This window comes from Pyricularia oryzae, chromosome 3 (assembly GCF_000002495.2).
Source record: "Pyricularia oryzae 70-15 chromosome 3, whole genome shotgun sequence".
Lineage (NCBI taxonomy): Eukaryota > Fungi > Ascomycota > Sordariomycetes > Magnaporthales > Pyriculariaceae > Pyricularia > Pyricularia oryzae.
The window spans coordinates 4,001,238-4,020,220 of NC_017849.1; the positions used below are offsets into that span (position 1 = coordinate 4,001,238).

Here is an 18,983-nt window from a genome sequence, read left to right on the forward strand (position 1 = left end):
GTTGTTTAAATAATGCCACAGACACTGCAACAATGTGGAGACTATACTGGATTGACATTCTTTATGCAACAATTTAAACAGGCTTTCACGATACTGACTTTTCTCTCGTGCAATACTAGGTCTGCGCAGTAGAAGGATAGGGAGCGAGCCCCCAGGAAAAGAATCCCAAAGACGCGCGACATTGACTGGACGAACAGCAAAGTGCGCGTTCATTTGCGGGGCCGAGGATACCCATCTTGGCGGCGATCTTTTCTTGGCCATTCCTCAAAGCTCGTTCAACTTGGATTGCCCAATAAGAATCTCTCGACCAAAGGTAACAACGATCATTCAGGTCGAGCGTATCATTTCCCAGACAGGACAGCCTCGATCCTGTCGACTGCGCTGCCGCGCCTGACTACTGTTGCCAGTAACGGAAACATTAACAGCTTGGTGGTAGCACAAAATACTCCATGCCAGTCCCGTCGATATGTAGTCCAATCAATCGATCAATCAGCATTGGTCCTTTTCATCCCCCAACCCCGCACGAATGCTATCGCGCAGCTCTTGGCAGTGGTCGATTACACGGTACCGGGATAGCAAGCAAGGGCGTGGATGATTGGAAGCCTTGGAGGTCTTTTTGCTGTCAATCACTGGCAGGATTCATCACCTGTCGTCTCGGGTCAAAACGTCTCAAACCATACCAAGATACCAAGTAATTGAGTGGTGCTTGACACCTTCCAAATCTGACACTCCATTACCTGAGGCCAAGGCAAAGTGGCATACCAACAACAGAAGGCACGGGAGGTGAGAAAAAAATAAAATAAAAAGCTTACTCGTCGCCACGGCGCCTTATCAGTTAGCGGCTTGTCGGCCAAAAAGTGCTCGCTTTCTTTGCCTGGATTTCTTACCCATGATTCGAGGTTGGTCTAGGTTCTCTTGTCAAAATGGAGTGAGCATCTTGGTGCTTGCTTAGCTGTTTTATGGACTTATCTATTTATCAAAATGTCGACTGATCGATCACTTCAACCAACATCCCAAGCTTGAGCCATTCCACGCCTCATACAACGTTCCATCCTGGCAGCTCCAGAACATGGATGGATGGCTGCTGTACTTTGTACATCTTACATCAGGACAGTGATAGGCGGTGCAACCACTATCTATCAAAGAAATACCCATAAAACGCCTCTCTTGGCACTTTCTCACGCGACGACCCCTTCATGTTCTTTTGGGCAAAGATTCTGATTTCTTCTGCACTTCCATGTTCGCCAAGATGCAAGAATGTAACCCACTCCACCCAACACCAGAGGTTCGGTGATACGGCAAGCGGCAACCGGGTGGCGGGTATGGTACTGGCGTGTAGCACCGCGTCTGGTACAAAACCCTTCGACACGGCTGTTTCTCATTCTATCTGCCACTTGCTTTCCTGGGATCCCCCTTGATCTGCATGAGCCAACAAGCAAAGAGAGACGTTGCTGTCAGATCTGGACAAGGCGACTTCACCACAAGCACTTTATTCCTAAAGGCGTGCCAGTGACAGTGCACATAAGCAGATCGTCTCGCAACAATGTCGACCGCTCCGGAGCTCGACTTGGCCGAGGCGGCCAGGGCGCATGCGCCTAGCACGGCCAAAGAAGGCATGACCACTAGGGGATCAACCGAGTCCCTCAGGGCCGTCGAGGGCGAGATTTATCCCACAGAGGAGGAGTTCGCGACTCTCCGCCGTGTTCATGGCAAAGTCAGCTGGCTGATCTACACTATTGGTTTGGTTGAGATGTGCGAGCGTTTTGCGTACTATGGTACCACAGCTGTCTGTAAGTGCTGACCTGGATGATGAAAAAAAAACAAAAAAAAAAAAAAAAACGCTCGCCGTTGATCACCTATAGAGGTAGTTTTATGTGCTAACTAACATACCTTTGTCTTCGCCGCAGTCGTCAACTTCATTGCCTATCCCCTCCCTGAAGGCTCCACAACTGGTGCTGGAGGCACCGACAGACAGGCTGGTGCCTTGGGTCTTGGTCAACAGGCATCCACCTCGTTGACGCTCTTCAACGCCTTCTGGTCCTACTTCATGCCGCTCCTGGGTGGATACCTTGCCGATACTTACTGGGGTCGTTTCATGACCATCCAGTATGCCATCGTCCTCGCCACCATTGGTCACATCTTGATCATTGTGGCTGCTATTCCCTCGGTCATCACCAATCCCAGCGGCGCACTCGGCGCTTTCATCGTCGGCATTCTATTCTTTGGCACCGGTGTCGGTTGGTTCAAGGCCAATATCTCACCGCTGATCGCCGAGCAATATGAAATGCAACACCCCCGCGCCGTCATCGAGACTCTACCTTCTGGCGAGCGCGTTATTGTTGACCCAGTCGTGACGATTTCCAGGTATGCTAGGGGTAAAAAGGGAATTTCGGGTCTCGACAACGCTAACCAACAATTAACAGAATCTACATGCGCTACTACTTCCTGGTCAACGTGGGTGCGCTCGTTGGACAGATCAGCATGGTGTACGCCGAGAAGTACGTCGGCTTCTGGCTGTCGTACTTGCTCCCCACTCTGTTGTTCTTCCTTTGCCCCATTATCATGGTCATCAGCCGCAAGAGCTATGCCAAGCGTCCCCCGACCGGGTCTGTTCTCGGCAACATGGCCAAACTTGTTGCGTTCGGTATCAAGAAGGGCTCCATCACAGAGTTGAACAAGGACGTCTTCTGGGACCGTATCAAGCCCAGCCGTGTCACTGGTGCTGACCGACCCAAGTTTATGGACACCATTGACGACGCTTGGGTTGACGAGGTCCGCCGAGGCCTGTCTGCCTGTTATGTGTTTGCCTTCTTGCCCATCTTCTGGCTGGCCTACAACCAGATGAGCAACAACATGATCAACCAGGCAGCCACAATGCGCCTTGATGGCATCCCGAACGATGTCGTCACCAACCTGAACCCCTTTTCGCTCCTTATCTTGATTCCCATCTGCGACAAGCTGATTTACCCGGCCCTCGCCAAGGCCGGCATCCGCTTCACTCCCATCAAGAAGATCGCGTTGGGATTTGTTTCAGCCGCCCTTTCCATGGCCATTGCCGCCATCATCCAGCACTTTATCTATGTCAAGTCTCCCTGCGGCTACAGCGCCTCGGAATGTATCGACCCACCCAACCCCCCTGACATGAGTGTTTGGATCCAAACGCCCGCCTACGTTTTGATTGCTCTCTCCGAGGTTTTTGCATCCATCACTGGTCTCGAGTACGCCTTCACTAAGGCGCCGCGAAACATGAGGGGAATGGTCACTGGTGTTTTCTGGTAAGTTTGTGTTTACCGTCCGCTGACTTTCAGCTAAAGAGTGACGGAGAGTCTGACCGAATTACCCATCAGGCTCGTCAATTCGATCAGCGCCGCCCTTGGCTTTGCATTCGTCGGACTTGCTACGGATCCACTTCTCGTCTGGCTGTACACCACCGTTGCCATCGTCAGTGCGGTTGGAGGTATTGCTTTCTGGTTCTGCTTCCGCAAGCTTGACAAGCGGGAGGATGAGCTTAACGCTCTTCCCGAATCCAACTACAAGGGGCGCCACCTTGATGGCCCCATGGATGTCGAGAAGAGGGTGATGGACGACGAAGCCACGCAAGCTGCACCTGCTGCTACGTCTGTCCCTGCACCCGGCACTGCATCCGGGACGGCTGCCGATGTCGACGCCGTGACCCCCGTGGAGGCCGGCAGCACCGAGAAGCGCCAATAGCAGACCGGATGACGTTGCACTTTGAAGCTGGAGGGTCCTGCTTGACCTCTTTGACTTCGTTTCGCTTTTTTGCTTCTACATGCGGCCTGAACACTCGTAATTACCCGGGGTGTGGCATTTTGGGCCTTGACTGTTGTTAGTCTAGTGTCTTGGACCTGGCACGTTCACTGTTGCAAAAAAGATTTCTGCTCACTTGAGAATTATACCCAAATACCCAATCTTTAACAAATATCTGTTTGACTGCTCCTTCGTTCTCTGCTTCGGCTATTTCTGTAGGATTGCCTGCTTGTGACGCGCTCGCTCGAGGGTTTCTTGAAACTGGCGCGCTTCACTTTTCACTCGACCCTCGATCTGATAAATCCTGACTGATTGAACATTTCAATGGAGCACCACTAGTCTATTAAGGCTAGAAGGATTCTCGGGACACGAGCCAGATACATCACGCAGACATTATGCAAGGGTCCACGTCTCACTGTATATGCAAGATTGACGGTATGGATCATCACCTCTGAGCATCTCGACAGCCATTTTAGCTTGTCACGCCAAAAAGGAGGGGGCCCAGCCCACTTTACTCATTTTACTTCGGGCAGGCATTTGTACTCGGGTTGTTGAGAAAGACGCAGCCCCAGCTGATTATTGGAAAGTAGGTTGCAACTCGCTCGAACCGCCGAGAAGACTATCGAGCAGTAACCAAAAATGGAAAAAATACGACCTACTGGGCACCATCGGATTCCAGCTGGAAGTGCGGGCACCAGCAACGCAGGACTTCGACCCAAAAGTTCTCCTAAGCCCGCTTGGCTAGACGCTAGCGCAGGTACGACCCTATCCCGGCAATCTCAAGAACGACCATTGTTGTCCCACTAGGGCCACGACTGGCGGTTTCAAACCATGCCGTTGATTATCCTATCTAGAGGCCGGTGCCTGCTGTGCTCCTCCCCAACTGAGTCTCCCCCACCACGGGCAGGGCATGTGTTTGGATTCTGATTTGATTTACGGCCTAGCCGTTCCCGGCGTGACTTTTATTCTCTGGGCCAGGATTGGAGGGGAAACGGGAGTCATCCCTTTGGCCTGTTTTGCAGCGTCGCGCCAGTCATTGGAGCTAGAGGTATTCTAGCGCCGGTTGGGTTATATCGCTTGCAGCGAACCGTGCAAAAATAACAAGACGGGTTTGTTTACCAGCCTTGAGGGATGCACTAATATCCTAATAATAGTCCATCTTCCTCCTCAGTCCTACGCAGGAGCGTAAGCTTCCTTTTTGCAGCCTTTGGAGCGTTGTTCTGTTCGTTTTTGTCTTTGTGTTTTTTTTTTCCAGACACCAATATCTTTCATTGTTGCCTCTAGGATTAACGAACACTCGACCGGACCGGGATCCCGAAAAAAAAGCCGGTGATGATCTTCTGAACGTCGATGCAGTGCCGAGCACAACGTTACCAAACGTTTTCATATCGAGATCGACGACACAGACATAAAAGATGGAGGATAGGGGTGGTGAGATGTTTCTGGTGGCGGTTATTTTTCTTGGGCTGTGCTGGTCCGCAGTCATGCTGCGGGTTTACTGTCGGGCCTGTGTGATAAGATCTCTGGGCATCGATGACCAGATTATGATTTTGACTCTGGTGAGTACAAAAGCTCCAAGAACATCAGTCTTTTGATAAATGTTGGAAATCATGGTAGACCATGGCAGAAAGATGAAGGCCAGGCCACCTTGGATGGTATGAACCTCCACTGACCCTTTCATGTGCTGATTGGTGTGCTAGGTCATATTCACCTGTTACCTGGGGGTGCAAATCCAAGCAGTTCATTATGGCGCTGGTCGACACAAGATCGATCTTGATCCGGAAAACTATTCCAGAGCCTTGGAGGTCAGTTGTGCTCGGGTCAGTAAACTTGCGAATGGTGACTTCCAATGCTGACTTCTGAATATCTTCTTCATCCATCAGCTCATGTATGTGTCGCAAATTCTATACATTGCGAGTACGTGCATACTCAAAATGTCGGTCGGCTTCTTTCTCTTGCGAATCTCGATCAAGTCTGGTCACGTCTGGGCTGTGCGGATACTCATGCTGGTCAGTCTGCTGTTTGGAGTCAGCTATCTCATGGTCGTTGCCATGCAGTGCCTACCAGTCGCAGTCTTCTGGGAGATCTCGCCTCGCGATCCATACCAGTGTCTACCCCAGAACGTGCTCCTAGTCTTGACATACTGCGGCTCGGTCATCAACGGCCTGACGGATTGGGGATTTGGCATCCTGCCATTCTTCATCGTCTGGTCCCTTAGCTTGCCACTAAAATCTCGCATCATGGTGATCACGATCCTCTCGTTTGCCATGGTTGGATGTTCGGCAACAATCGTGCGCGCGCGTTACATCCCGCGTATGTTGGACGCAGATGACTTTTTGTTCGCCACGGCCGACGTGGCAATCTGGTCGACGGTTGAGCCCGGCATCGGCATCACGGCCGCGTCCATCGCCACGTTGCGCCCACTGTGGGAGCTCGCCTGCTTCCGCTTGGGATTAAGGTCGGAAGGACCCCGGACGACACTCTGGATGGACAAGCTGCCCGATGATAAAACCGGGGGACCCGAGGCTGAGTCTGGAGGGAAAATTGCCGACAACAAGCTGTCGATTTGTTCGGGCGGCCAGGGCGAGCGTGGCGATAAGTTGGTAGTCAAGGTTGACGCGGCGTCTTCTATCCACTCGGACTCCAAGGACAAGAGCAGCGCCTCCTCCAACAAGAATTACACTCATTACGTATCCTCTTCATCAAACGACGGCAGCGACGATGCAAACGTGCCTGATACGGGCAAAGAAAAGAACCCCAAGGACAAGGATTCGGAGGGCAAGCGGAAGCGCTTCCTTTTTGGGTCCCCCTCCATGGTCGGGTTGCAGGTTGTGCCGCAGGGCGTCATGTTGGACACGGCCATTCACCCGCACCGCAAGAGCATGGCCGCGAAAAGCTATAGCGCCCAAATGGATGATGTGTATGAGGATATCGTTCATCAGATGAGCGACGCCTTTTCCAGGCCGGGCTCGCGCGTTTCGGTAAGCCTTGGATGATCAAGCTGTTGATACTAAGTAAATTTACGAAAACAAAGCTGACATGAAAACCAACCTTGCTCATCAACAGCGCGACCCGCTCACTTTGAGTACCGCCCAGACCCAAGATGATGACGATGGCGACGCCGAATCCACCTACTCGGACACGCCCAGGCTGGACTGGAAAACTCCTCGAATCTCGCGATTCTCTTTGGGCAGCTACTGGGCCGGACGGATCAGTTACTGGGGAGGCGGCCGTGGCAGGCTGAGCAGGATCGACAGCATCGGGGCCCCGCTGCAGAGGCGCGGCACGCAGCGGTCGCAGCGTTCACAGAGATCTCAGAGATCTCAGAGGTCGCTGCGATCGCGAAACACTCTGAACCGCGAAAACAGCCACAGCAGCCGACACCTGAAGCCCGGGCGGCTGCCCAGCTGGACCAGCAGTAGGCGGTCCGCGGCGAGCATCACTACAGGCCCGCTGCCGCCGATCGAACCGGTACCGGAGATGCCGCTTCGCTTCTTGAAAAAGACGGAGAGCAGTAAAGATGATGGCGATGATGGTGGCGGAGGTGGTGGTGGCGCTAGGGGCAGCGGCAAGGTTTGAACGACGACCGATTTCACGACATAATAATTAACTGGTTATAAAGCGGCGTTTGGGAAAATGGAACAAGAAAGGAGTAAAAATGGGACAATATGCAATTTTTTCTTTTTTTAATATTTTCTATGTTTCTTTTGAGCGTATTGTACAGCGTAGTAGCCATTGTGCGCACAGCCAATTCAGACTTGCAATGTTTTGTTCAAGCATTTGTTTTGATTGACCAAAGGAAGATGATAGCAAGGGAATCAGAACAGTGATCAAATCAAATTGGTATTGGGTATTACAGTAGGCATCACGTGCAGTAAAAACGACTTCAGGCAGGTGTAACAGGGCCCGCTTGGCCATTTCTTGTGGAGTACAGTACGTGTACAGTCCTGTACTAACTACCCAAGTCCCAAAATCTCAAATTCTTGATGACTGACAGCGTGTAAAGACGACTCAACCACTCGACAACGAGAGCATCAATGCCACGGACACATTCGGTCCCTGCTAGTCCAACGTCCACATTCAGGCGCCAGTAATGACATAAATCTCACCAGACGAGTCGCTCGAGACGTAGAGCCTTCCCTTGGCATCAAAGGCCAGCCCGACGGGCCGGAAGCACGCACCGGGACAGGCGCCGACGTTTGTGTTCTCCATGACGGGGATCGAGGCCGTCTTGCTCGTGGCGCTCTCCTTGGGCTGGCCGGTGGCGGGGTCAAAGTCGACGCGCATGACGCGGTAGCCGTCGGCCGGGTTCCGGTTCCAGCTGCCGTGGAACGCAATGTAGGCCGACGTGGCGTTGGCGTTGAAGGCCATGTCGAGCGGCGCCGTGTGCGCGGGGAAGTGTAGGCGGCCCTTGGCGCGGCGCGCGCAGTCGCTCGCCTGCGGCACCCCGTCCGGCATGAACAGGTCGCCCACCTGCAGGTTGTTGCCGAGCTGCTGCGTGTCCCACGCCGGCACGCACGACGGGTAGCCAAAGTTGAGCCCCTTTTGCGCGTTGGACGTGTCGTTGAGGTTGCCGTGGAAGGCGAGCCGCTCGGCTGGGTTCTCGTTGTGCACGTCTCGGCCGCCCAGCCGGATGTCGTCCATTTGGTTTTCTACCGAGAACTATTGGTTTGGTGTCAGCGTCTTGAACGATCTACTAAACAAGGGCAAAACGGCACTTACCACGTTGCCGCTGACTGGATCCTCGGCCATCCCCACCACGTTCCGCAAACCCCAGCCGAGCACCTCACCACCGGCGGTGTATTGCACTGGAGCTGCAGTGATTTGCTTGAGGCTGAACGTCTTGATCATGGATCGACCGGCTGTCTGCGAGGTGGTTTGCGTATCGACGTTTGCCTGGGAGCCTCGAGCAACGAGGAGAACATCCGGGTTCATCTTGGAAACCAAGATAGCTCGGGTTGGGTGTGTGCCCTGGATGCTCATTCCTGTGATGATTGCCTTGCCGGCGCCCACAGTGCCGGCGGCCGCATCATATGGGAAAGCTGTCACGCTGGCCAGGCTAGAAGTGTACAAGGTCTTGCCGTCTGCGCTGAGATCGATGCCGTGGTTTGTCTGAGTCTTAATGTTAGCTGACTTGACACCTCACCTTCTGGTCCCAGACAAAGAGGACAACGAAGAATGCTTGTATGGAGCCAGCTGGAAACAGATGATATACTCACAGACTGTACGGGAGTAAGTGCAGTGTTGGACGAGACGCAAACGCTGCCCCCCTGCTCCTTCAAGACCAGGCGTCGTACTGTTGCGGTGCCTCCCTCGGCAACCAAAAGATTTCCAGCAGAGTCAATGCGTATGTGACGGGGGCTTCTCAGGCCCGTCGCGATCACGCGCACTTGGTAACCTGGACCCATCTTGGGCTGGAACCTGGATGTGACGGCCGCGCAATTCTGGGCTGCCGCCTCCGCCACCAGGAGCCACACCAGGGCCGCGCTCGAAATGACCGAATGCATGTTGAAAGTCGAACTCTTAGGTTGTGAGGCTGGACTACGCGGCTAAGGGACCTGGTTTTTGCCTTGAAACAGGGATCGCAGCTTGAAGCTTTGCTGCAACGCAGTTCCACGAGAATGGATAGCAACTCGGAATTGTAGCTCCCTCAGGGTGGGCGAGCTTACGGTTTATTCATCCAGCGTTCCAACATATTTCACTCGTTATCATCAGCCCCTTGCCAATTATGTTTTCGACGTCACTATTTGATTGCAAAAACTTGACTGCCGGTAGCATCCTTAATTGCGGAAGGTTGCATCGGGGAGTCAAGTCCCGGAGGGTGTAGACGGGTTCCTCGACCCAGAGTCGGTGAGTTCCTGAAACATGGTACCGCCCACGTCGTGGTCGTCGTGTGTGGGCAGTGGCCGGGAAAATATAGAGATTAGCCATCTGGTTGGGGTCTTGGCATTATATCGCGGCAATATGGACAGTCGCACAGAATTTGGAGATCTGCCGTTCGGCATTGCTAACAGAGTCTGCAAGCGTGGCGGCCAAAAGCGGACCTTTTGGTACTGTCTATCGGCATTGGCCATGCCTCCCATCACTAGTCACAACTCAAGCCTGGCTGGTCACTAGCCCGTCCCAATGTCAAAGCCGCCTTGATGCTGGCCCGGTGGACAATATGTTCATGAAAAGTGACGGATTTTGGGCGTCTAAAGAGCAGGAGCGATGATTCATGGAACGTCGGATTCCCACCACCTGTATAAAAATGAGAAAACAAAAGGGATTGTGTCAAAAGCAACCGATAGGTCCGGTGATGTTTTGTCAAAGAGGTGGGCAAGGAGACAGGCCAAATCCAGCCAGTTCGTGATGATGCAAGAGCGACAGGGCTTCAATTTTGGTCTTGGGGGTGGCTGACTACAGGTCTCGAGTGTTTGTTGCTGGGCCTAAAGCTAGCCCAGTTGGCTTGGCTCTTTTGTCAGACAGACGCAAAAAGAAAACTGCACTCAGAACAGAGAAAATGATTCTACAGCCTCGCCAGCTGAATGCCTGTGTCAAATTTTGAAGAATTCACTCTCAATTCTGTTCAAAATTCCTCCATTTACAACAACCGCATATTGACGAAGTTTCAATCATCGGTCTCATTCCAGGACTCCAATTGAAGCGAATGCGACTACATCGCTCCTACGGATACTTATCTTTCACATCACAGGGTCATCGTTGATTATCAGACAGGGCCTTTTGGGTTGACTGTAAAACAATCAAGCTTTCGGGTGTTCTTTCGCATCGCCCAAATGCCGCGGGCTACTCGACAGACCAGACCAAAGGCGGTTACGGCAGCCTCGGCGAAGGCAAAAGCACTAGCCGCAACAATTGCCGCAGCATCTCCACCAAATCTCACCGCACCAGCAGCAGCAGCCGCATCTCCGCCGCCGCCGCCGACGCTGCTCTTCAGGGACGCAGCCGCGTGGGAATCGTGGCTGGAGGAGAACCACAAGGGCACCGAGGGTCTCGGCGTGGTGTGGCTCAAGATTGGCAAAAAGAGCTGTCCGGAACGGACGGTGACTTATGACGAGGCGGTCGAGCTGGCACTGTGCTTTGGTTGGATAGACGGGCAGCGCAAGGCACTGGACGAGCACTTCTTCATCCAGAGGTTCACCCCGCGCCGCAGGAAGAGCATCTGGTCCAAACGCAACGTCGCGCGGGTCGGGATGCTCAAAAAGGACGGGAAGATGCGACCCGCAGGTCAGGTCGAGGTCGATGCCGCCATGGCTGATGGTCGTTGGGACAAGGCTTATTGATGGAGGGAGAGAGAGATTATCGTGGTTACAAAAAGTAGCGGGGTTCGGGGATAGGGACATGGGCATTTTTGATAAGAGGGGCTGTTTTGTCGCCAAAGTAACAAAACCTTATGCGACATTGTTGGCTGACAACGCACCTGCCTGCCCCAAGCAGGTACAAATGAGTTTGCTGCCGACGACCCGAATTTGCTACCGACGACCCGGGCTCGCTTTATGGTGCAAGTGCAACTATTGGATTACATGCATGCAACTCCTTGCCTCCACTCATCATCCAGGGCGGCATTTATACTTTTGCATCCTTCAGGCTACAGCCCCATCTAGACTTGAAAGCCGGTCAAGGATTCTTTTCTGTGCAACTTATTTCAGACTCACCTGCAAGGGAAGGTTCAACTTTTTCTTGTTTGTCTTTCTCTCGAAACATTGTCGGCTAGCTAGTGAACAAAAACCAACTATCAATCGCAGTTAGTCGCTGAACTCAAGATGGCATCACCCCCGAAGCTCTTGCTTGGCGATGTACTCGTCACGGGAGGATGCGGCTTCCTGGGCCACTACATCGTCCGTCAGTTACTCGAGGATAGTGAAAGCGGTGCCGTGCATGTGATTGATCGCGACACCACTCACAACCGCATCGACGGAGCGAATTACATCAAGGCTAGCATCACAGACGAGGAAAAAGTACGGGCGCTGGTCATCAATGACCTACGCCCCCGAGTCATTTTCCACTGTGCATCGCCCAACTTTAGCTACCCTACCCTGAGTGCAGGTACAAACGACCAATACGTCAGCAACGTCAAGGGCACCGAGATACTGCTCAAGGCCGCCAAGGACAGCCCGCACACGGAGGCCTTTGTGTTCACGTCGAGCGTGGATATGTACTCGGGCGCACCGCACAACAACGCCGACGAAACCCAGCCCACCTGGCAGGATGCCGACTTCAGCCCCGGCGTCGATGCATATCGTCACAGCAAAGCCCTCGCGGCAAGGCGGGTGATCGCGGCAAACGCCAGCGACGGGACCGGGCCCGGAAAGCTCAAGACTGCATCACTGGCCCTGGCGCACATGTATGGCGTCCGCGACTCTCAGCTCACGCGGGCCATGCTCGACAGCTACGGCGCAGAGGGCGTCCCGCTCGTGGCGATCGGCAAGGGGGAGAACTTGGTCAGCGTCGTGTCTTCAGAGAATGCCGCAAAGGCGCATCTGCTCGCGGCGAAAGCCATGCTGGATCCGTCGCGTGCCAACGGCAAGGTCGCAGGGGAGACGTTCAACGTGGCCGAGGACCCGCCCATCTTGTTCTGGCACCACATGCGGACGCTCTGGAAAGCGGCCAGGGGAGAGGCCGCGGTGAAGCAGGCCTGGACGATGCCCGGGTGGGTGATGGAGTGGGCTGCCTTTTGCGTCGAGTGGATTCTTCGCGTCTTTACGCTTGGATTCGTGAGCCCGCCGACTATGCTTAGTAGCACTTCTATAAGCTACGTTTTGTACTCTCATACATATGATTCTCGCAAGCTGAGGGATGTGCTTGGGTTCCACCCCAAGTCCTCGGACCACGACAGGATAGTTGATGAGGCGGTCAAGTGGGAGTTGCAGAGGAGGCAAGAGCTGAAGGGGAGGAAACAGGAGTAGCATAACATGAACCGGGATAGCTTATAGCCCCTGCTGCCTGGTAGAATGTGTGGCAAATACATTGAGCGAGCAATGCTTCAAGAACACAAAAGCATAGCACCAAATAGTTCAAGGGTTCAACCACCTTAGCAGCTATTTCGGTCCTCGCAAGATTGATAATAGAAAGCTTCGCCGGATTTGTGACCCGCGACGTTCGAAAGCAGGGTTTTATGTCCTCGTTGCAAAAAATGGAACGCACATAAGGATCAGACTGACGCGTTCCGTGGTCTATAAACCTGGGCTACATAATCGCCATGTTCTATGGAAACCCATTACCTTTTGGTAGGTAGGTGCATTGGTATAAAATTGGACTCTGACCAAAGATTTCGACATGACATACTAGCATATTGTAGACCTAGTCGCAATTGTTCTTATGATATTATTTTCCCCAGCTCGTACCGCATGTACTTATTCTCGAGTCCCCCAAGGATACAGTTTTTGGAAGGGTACACATTAACAAAGTGAAATTCAGGTGATTTGTTGTGTTCGTTACCCTTTTGAGCAACTCCGATGAGCAGTTTATCCATAACCGCTTTGTTCATCACATCATTTTTGTTCTCTGGCAAAAGAATCCTCACATACCTCACCAACATCGCTGCTATGCCTGCCATGATTGGTGTCGCGAACGAGGTCCCCGATTTCACACAAGTCAGCAGCCCTTGACCTGAGGAATCGCTACGCATCAGCGATTCGACATCTTCGCCGACTGTGGCTAAATTGGCGTCACCCTCAATTGCTGGAGGGCTGAACTGGGAAGGTTTTCCTAGGGCACAGGTGCTGAGTACGCAGATGACATCCGTCGATCTCGCCGGGAAGGCCCTGACACGACTGGAGCCTGCGTTGGAGGCCGCCGCAAATAGTAGCACATCTTTTGTCTGGGCATACCGGAGTGCGTCTCGCAACGCCTTATATTCTTTTGCCCAACTATCAGGATAGCCAAATGACATTGAAATAATGTCTACCTTCCATTTATCGACGGCGTAACGGATCGCCTGCTCCCGGAAATTAACTGTTTAGCAAGTCTCAAAATGTCTTCCCAAGGGGTTTGTTTCCACCGAGGCAATACAGTACTCACATCGGCGATTATATCCGTACCAGCCACTACATTTCCCTCTGAGATCTTGCCAACGAATATCTCAGCATGAGGTGCATAGTCCATCAGCAACCCCGTCACAAAGGTGCCATGCCCATCCTGGTCATATACGTTTTCGTCTCCTGTTAAAAAGTTTCGTCGGCCCGTAGGTGGAGATGCTTGTACAGTAGGGTGATTGAGGTCAAGGCCTGTGTCGAGCACAGCTATCCTAACCGGTGTCAAGTCGGGGTTCAGTTGCAGTAATTTTAACAAGTTTTTGTAAGCCTTTTCGTAATGTTGTTTCCATTCGCGGTATCTAGTGGCAACAGAGTGAGTTCAAGCTCAAAGATCAAACATAATAGTTACACCAAGACTTACCTCCCCACCGAACGGCCATCGGTGGCCACATCGTCAAAGAATGTAGCGCTAGATGGTTGTTCCAATTCATTCTGTGGTGTGACTTCTGGGAGTTGTGTGCTTTTCAAGGTTATCGAACCTTTATCCCGCGGCACCCGCTGCGTCCGCTGGACTGTTTCCTCGTTTGAAGGTTTAGCCTTCTTTTTTCCTTCGGTGCTATACCACTGCTTGATCTCGTCTTTCACAGGCTTAGAGGCCACGGTGTATGCTGTCTTCCCACGGTAATTCTCGACGTCGATATCGGCTCCAGATGCAAGCAGCAATCGAGCAACTTCCAAATCCGTATATTGGCAGGCCCAGAGTAGCGCCGTATATCCAGCAGAATCTTGGAGATTGATATTAGCTCCTTTTTCCAGCAGCAATAAAATGAAGGCTACGTTTCCATGTCGGCAGGCTGTTATAAGCGCGGTAGATCCGAAAGAATTTTTTGAATCGACATCGACTTGATTTTCAAGCAGCAGCTGCCTCGCTCTATCAAGGTCATTACTCCGGACAGCTTGGAACAATTCATTCTCTGCCATGCTGCCAAACAAAGCAAGGGGAGGCAAGGAAGACCTCAACGCTCGTTAGCAGTTGGAGGCTAATATGAACGAGAAACAAAAGTGAAAGAAGGAGGCGACAAACAAGAAATGACGAGTGGCTACACAAGGCATAAGCCATTATTTTCCATTTCGTTTGACGGGGCGAGGTCTGGGCAAACATGGATGGTTCTACTCCGTACACCCCCTTGATTGTCATGGGCGAACATACCTTCTAACGCACATCGCATGCATGTAGGGGTACATTATGCAGCTACTGCAGCCATGAAGTAATCAAGTTCACAAAGGGTCATCCCATTGGCTTCACCAGCCTTGAGGGGTGCGGCGCGGTCTCAGCGATACTCAGGAGCGGCATTTCTGCCGAGGGTCCTTCCTCTCAATTCTCTGGTCTTTCCTTAATCACTTGGGCGGGAATACGTAAAGTAATTCCTCACCGCCCTCGACAACAGTCGTGACGCTCCATTCATCTTTCAGCTCCACATCCTCCCAGTGGGAAATTGCAAATGACACCCCATCTTCCACGGTAATCGGCTCACGATCACCTAGCATAGCCCCCTTGTTGTAGTCCGATTCCTCTTTGACCTCCATATTTCTGCTCACTGTGACCTTTCTCAGCCGGTAAGCAAACACAAAGTCGCTACTGCTACTGAAGCTGAAACCACCATGCCGTTCTTTCTCCCTCTCGACCTTGGCACCAATGCCTAGAGGGAGTCCATCGGAGCCCAAAGCATCAGCAGTGACCCCAACACCCGCGGAGCTTCCCGTTGCAGTGGATGATGTGGCACTTGCGCCCGAGACTGCCTTGACGCCTGTGACGACATAGAAGGTCTTTTTGCGCTTGAGGAACATCTGGACATGAGCGTGCTTTATCACTTTGGATAGATATTCGGGTGAGGGGTCAAATGTTTTAGTCTTGACTTCGAGGAAAGAAAAGCGCCCCTCGTTGCTTTTCTTTGCTGTTAGTGATTATACCGTCTTGTAATGACAATAGGGCCCAAGCAAGAAGGTACAAACCTCTCGAGTTTATTGCCGCTGACCTTGAAGGAAAACTTGTCCAAAAAGCCCACCCAGGCTTCGGCCCCTTTTCCTTCTCGCTGTCCAATGGGGAACTCACATCCCTTTTTCTCGTCCAAGTAGATCTTCTCACCGTTTTGTTCGGGATCCAGAGGTGGAGCAGCTAGGTATAGCGGATGTTCCACATTCTTTGGCTCTGAAACCGCGTTGCCAAGTTGGATGCGACCGTCAACTGGGTGATTCTCCCATGTTGGTGGAAAGAAGTAGAGGGCAACGCGGTTGGACATGATATGATCTTCTTGCGTACCTATCCTGTCGCCGGATGAGAAGTTGAACCAGGAACGCGGCGCCGTTGCTTGTATTGTTTCCTAGTTCTAGAAAAAGGCTGCAGATCAAGAAAAGGACTGATGGCCAGGCGAGACGTATTTTGCTTCTGTTTTAAAGGGTTGCTATAAACCAATTTGCCTCTGCGTCAAGGTCCTGGTCAATTCACCCGTCACTCCGAGAACAGGGACACAAATACCTCAAGACACCATAGATATGCGCATACCAAGTTATGTTGTAACCTCGAGGAGGGACAATCTAATAAAATTTACTACAGTAGGTTTCATTGGTCCACGTTTTCGAATAGGGTGCAAAACCGCCCGGATAGTGGAGGGGGCGTGGAGGGACACGGCTGAAGAGGTTCAGCATTTCGAAGAGACCAGGCTCTCAGAGTGTGGGATCGAGGACATGTAGCTGGTTGCCAAGGGGTTGCACGCCACGAATTGCACTCGAGCGATTTTATTTATCGTTTGACTCACTCTTGCAAACGCTCCCCAATATTTAAGAGACGATCGATTATAGGCTCCTTAATGACACCCTCGGGGGTTTCCCTCGTATCCTAGGCGAGAATACGGCATGGGCCTGATCTCCGCCTCGACGTCAGCATCCGGGTCCTGCCTAGGATTGAGATACAGAATGCGTACCTACATGACCATCCGGTAGTGTCATGTACCGATACACCATCATCTGTCTGTATCTGCTGGCCGCACTAGGCTCGGCGTCCCTGATCTCTTTCTCGGGTTTACCATCTCGGAAACTCCTGTCATTGGGCATCGTATCCAGGTAAAAAGCCAAGAGGAAGATACGTTAGGCAAAAAGCCATACCCAGAACCCGGAGAATGGTAAAAACAGACACGGGACGAAACGCACTCAGACATGGCGCAGGTGCGGCGAATGGCCTCGACTCGGATTTTCCCTCTCGTCGCTTTCAGCATGGACCGCATCGAGGTTCAGGGTGTAGTTTCTTCATCTTCACGTTATATCTTCAATAGCAGCCAACGACCCTTGCTCAGTTATTCCGTTGCCGGCCGGTGAGTATGAGGCCGCCCACGAGTCTGTTATTAGGTGCAGCTCAGCTACCCCCTCTCCCAACCACCCTGAGCTTGAGGATCCCCTCCTTTCCATTTTCGTGAAGAGATGGGTCGGTTATTCCAGAAAAAAGAAAGCAAATATGCAATAATACAGGACCGGCAAAAAAAAAAAAAAAAAAAAAAAAAAAGACACAAGGGGGAATACTAATCCCACGCCTGTACCCCCTATCTTCTCTTTTTCGCCAAAACAAGCAGCACGCATGAGCAGGCATTTGCTGAATTTTCTCCACTGCTTTGCCTTGTCCAGGCTTACTGGCCAGCGTAGGCGCACTTTGAGTGGTAGGTTGCGGCTGGCTGAGCAGAGGTGGCTGCGTAAACCGTACACAAGTGCCAGTGACGGGAACCTTCCCTCCCGCTCGTTGCATTGGGCCATGGGAGGTGCAAGAAGCGTCGGCTTTGATGCGGAAAATTATTCGGTCGAGTTTTTTTTATCACGTTCGTGGATCTGCTCCTCACGAGGAACACTAAGACTACGTGGAGTAGGTCAACCAGGAGTCACAGGTACCAAAGGCTGGCCAGGGTTTGTAGGGCTTCAGTAGCCTCAGCTCGCCAAACACACTCCCGCTTTCCCAGCAGATTCAAAATGTGTATCCTCTGCTATACTCTGGGCCAGAACAATATCGCTTCGACAAAGGCGTTCGGCGTGTAACACTCCATCAATGAATACGACCAACAGCATGCCACGGCTACCAGAAGGTGGTGGCATTAATGCGGGGACTGCAGAGTCCGTTGTTCAATCTTGAGCGGCCCATTCTGGCAACTATCTGCTAGCTTTGGCCCCTCGAGGCGCAGCCAAGCAAGATGGCTGCCACCCAATCCCATGCCGTTCTTTTGAACTTGTACTTGGAATTGGTGCCAAGGAGGAGGTGACGCTCCATCAGCTCGATGTTTCTGCACAGGAGGTATGCTGCAGTGCCCCGCCTCCTGGCTTGGCGTATCTAGCATTTCAGACTCTGCGTTAACTCTCGCCAACTATCGTGGGTTCTGGCTCATTTGATCCACACAGTGTCAGGTGAATCTGTCGCGTAGGCGCCAGGGAAGACTTGTATAACAGAGAAGAGGCCAAAAATGGGAATTTGACCTCCGCAAGGAGCCTGATATGGCTGCTTTGGTGTCGACTGCCCCATTTTCCATACCTGGCACAGAGCCCCAAGTTATCTGGACGCAGTTTTGCTGGCCAGAATGGATCCTTTGAGCATTGCAGCCTTCGATAGTTGGTGTCCTGCACACCTCAGCTCTCCCCTGTCACTCTGCTAGAGATACGCACTGGCATGACAAAGGCCCCCCGAGACCTGCTTCGAGTTACAGAGGATATCTGTGTGAAGTTCGCAACATCATCGAGGCGGTCCAGTTGGTGCTGGACACCGCTCGCCGCCAGAAATCCGAGTAATCAGGTAGAAGATGATGAAGATGAGGACGACGTTGACGTCATGCCGGTTCACTCACAGCTCGCGAAGTCGATAGGACCCTCGCTCTTATCCTGCCAACGTGAACCCGACCACCTCGAGGAGTCCCTAGCGCCTCCAAGGATCGTTCGAAACACCCCAGGTTCCAAGAGCAAGGTGGTCGCTTTGCAATCTGGTTGAGGCAGGAGCAACAACACTCCAAGGAGTCTTTGGAGCGGCTTTCAAGATGTAAAGAGTTTCTAAATCTGGCAAAATCTACTGGTCACTCGTAAGTAGTATTGCCGGGGATGATTCATGAAATATCCGCGATAAAATGTTAAGTAATTCGTCATGGGGTCCGCTGACAGCATTGAATATCTTGAAATGTACCTTCAGCAATACTTTGGCAAAAATAGAAAACCTTTGCG

At 52.2% G+C, this 18,983-nt stretch overlaps 8 protein-coding genes across 8 annotated transcripts; 5 read left to right on the forward strand and 3 right to left on the reverse strand.

Annotated features, from left to right (window-relative positions):
• Nucleotides 1-313: 313 nt before the first annotated feature.
• MGG_04934 (peptide transporter PTR2-A) lies at nt 314-3,958 on the forward strand. Its single transcript, XM_003712378.1, has 4 exons — nt 314-1,790; nt 1,908-2,364; nt 2,424-3,275; nt 3,348-3,958. Exons 1-4 carry the CDS (start codon nt 1,544-1,546, stop codon nt 3,709-3,711), a joined length of 1,920 nt encoding a protein of 639 aa, XP_003712426.1. The 5' UTR covers nt 314-1,543; the 3' UTR covers nt 3,712-3,958.
• A 1,092-nt stretch (nt 3,959-5,050) lies between these two features.
• Nucleotides 5,051-7,347, forward strand: MGG_04935 (uncharacterized protein; the record flags this gene model as incomplete). The annotated part of the gene is made up of 4 exons (XM_003712379.1): nt 5,051-5,327; nt 5,469-5,573; nt 5,652-6,749; nt 6,835-7,347. Exons 1-4 carry the CDS (start codon nt 5,184-5,186, stop codon nt 7,345-7,347), a joined length of 1,860 nt encoding a protein of 619 aa, XP_003712427.1. The 5' UTR covers nt 5,051-5,183.
• A 501-nt stretch (nt 7,348-7,848) lies between these two features.
• MGG_04936 (uncharacterized protein) lies at nt 7,849-10,103 on the reverse strand (the record flags this gene model as incomplete). The annotated part of the gene is made up of 3 exons (XM_003712380.1): nt 8,988-10,103; nt 8,491-8,880; nt 7,849-8,430 (listed from the first exon to the last, which is right to left on the reverse strand). Exons 1-3 carry the CDS (start codon nt 9,273-9,275, stop codon nt 7,849-7,851), a joined length of 1,260 nt encoding a protein of 419 aa, XP_003712428.1. The 5' UTR covers nt 9,276-10,103.
• A 441-nt stretch (nt 10,104-10,544) lies between these two features.
• On the forward strand, nt 10,545-11,051 carry MGG_04937 (uncharacterized protein; the record flags this gene model as incomplete). Its single annotated transcript, XM_003712381.1, has 1 exon — nt 10,545-11,051. The coding sequence occupies one exon, from the start codon at nt 10,545-10,547 to the stop codon at nt 11,049-11,051; it is 507 nt and encodes a 168-aa protein (XP_003712429.1).
• Nucleotides 11,052-11,531: 480 nt separating this feature from the next.
• Nucleotides 11,532-12,674, forward strand: MGG_04938 (C-3 sterol dehydrogenase/C-4 decarboxylase; the record flags this gene model as incomplete). Its single annotated transcript, XM_003712382.1, has 1 exon — nt 11,532-12,674. One exon carries the CDS (start codon nt 11,532-11,534, stop codon nt 12,672-12,674), a length of 1,143 nt encoding a protein of 380 aa, XP_003712430.1.
• Nucleotides 12,675-13,073: 399 nt separating this feature from the next.
• Nucleotides 13,074-14,206, reverse strand: MGG_16831 (uncharacterized protein). Its single transcript, XM_003712383.1, has 3 exons — nt 14,164-14,206; nt 13,789-14,101; nt 13,074-13,705 (listed from the first exon to the last, which is right to left on the reverse strand). The coding sequence occupies exons 2-3, from the start codon at nt 13,870-13,872 to the stop codon at nt 13,085-13,087; spliced, it is 705 nt and encodes a 234-aa protein (XP_003712431.1). The 5' UTR covers nt 13,873-14,101; nt 14,164-14,206; the 3' UTR covers nt 13,074-13,084.
• Nucleotides 14,207-14,782: 576 nt separating this feature from the next.
• Nucleotides 14,783-16,280, reverse strand: MGG_04939 (uncharacterized protein). The gene is made up of 2 exons (XM_003712384.1): nt 15,756-16,280; nt 14,783-15,687 (listed from the first exon to the last, which is right to left on the reverse strand). The coding sequence occupies exons 1-2, from the start codon at nt 16,040-16,042 to the stop codon at nt 15,141-15,143; spliced, it is 834 nt and encodes a 277-aa protein (XP_003712432.1). The 5' UTR covers nt 16,043-16,280; the 3' UTR covers nt 14,783-15,140.
• A 2,072-nt stretch (nt 16,281-18,352) lies between these two features.
• MGG_15117 (uncharacterized protein) lies at nt 18,353-18,756 on the forward strand (the record flags this gene model as incomplete). The annotated part of the gene is made up of 2 exons (XM_003712385.1): nt 18,353-18,383; nt 18,479-18,756. The coding sequence occupies 2 exons, from the start codon at nt 18,353-18,355 to the stop codon at nt 18,754-18,756; spliced, it is 309 nt and encodes a 102-aa protein (XP_003712433.1).
• Nucleotides 18,757-18,983: the final 227 nt, after the last annotated feature.

What these genes read in the sequence shown, in the direction of transcription:
- MGG_04934 (XM_003712378.1), top strand. Translation starts at nt 1,544, where the DNA reads ATGTCGACCGCTCCGGAGCTCGACTTGGCCGAGGCGGCCAGGGCGCAT. An exon ending in CCAGTCGTGACGATTTCCAG is followed by an intron (nt 2,365 to 2,423) that starts GTATGCTAGGGG and finishes AACAATTAACAG; the next exon opens with AATCTACATGCGCTACTACT. An exon ending in ATGGTCACTGGTGTTTTCTG is followed by an intron (nt 3,276 to 3,347) that starts GTAAGTTTGTGT and finishes ATTACCCATCAG; the next exon opens with GCTCGTCAATTCGATCAGCG.
- MGG_16831 (XM_003712383.1), bottom strand. Translation starts at nt 13,872, where the DNA reads ATGGACTATGCACCTCATGCTGAGATATTCGTTGGCAAGATCTCAGAG. An exon ending in GTACGGATATAATCGCCGAT is followed by an intron (nt 13,706 to 13,788) that starts GTGAGTACTGTA and finishes TTCCGGGAGCAG; the next exon opens with GCGATCCGTTACGCCGTCGA.
- MGG_04939 (XM_003712384.1), bottom strand. Translation starts at nt 16,042, where the DNA reads ATGTCCAACCGCGTTGCCCTCTACTTCTTTCCACCAACATGGGAGAAT. An exon ending in AGCGGCAATAAACTCGAGAG is followed by an intron (nt 15,688 to 15,755) that starts GTTTGTACCTTC and finishes AGCAAAGAAAAG; the next exon opens with CAACGAGGGGCGCTTTTCTT.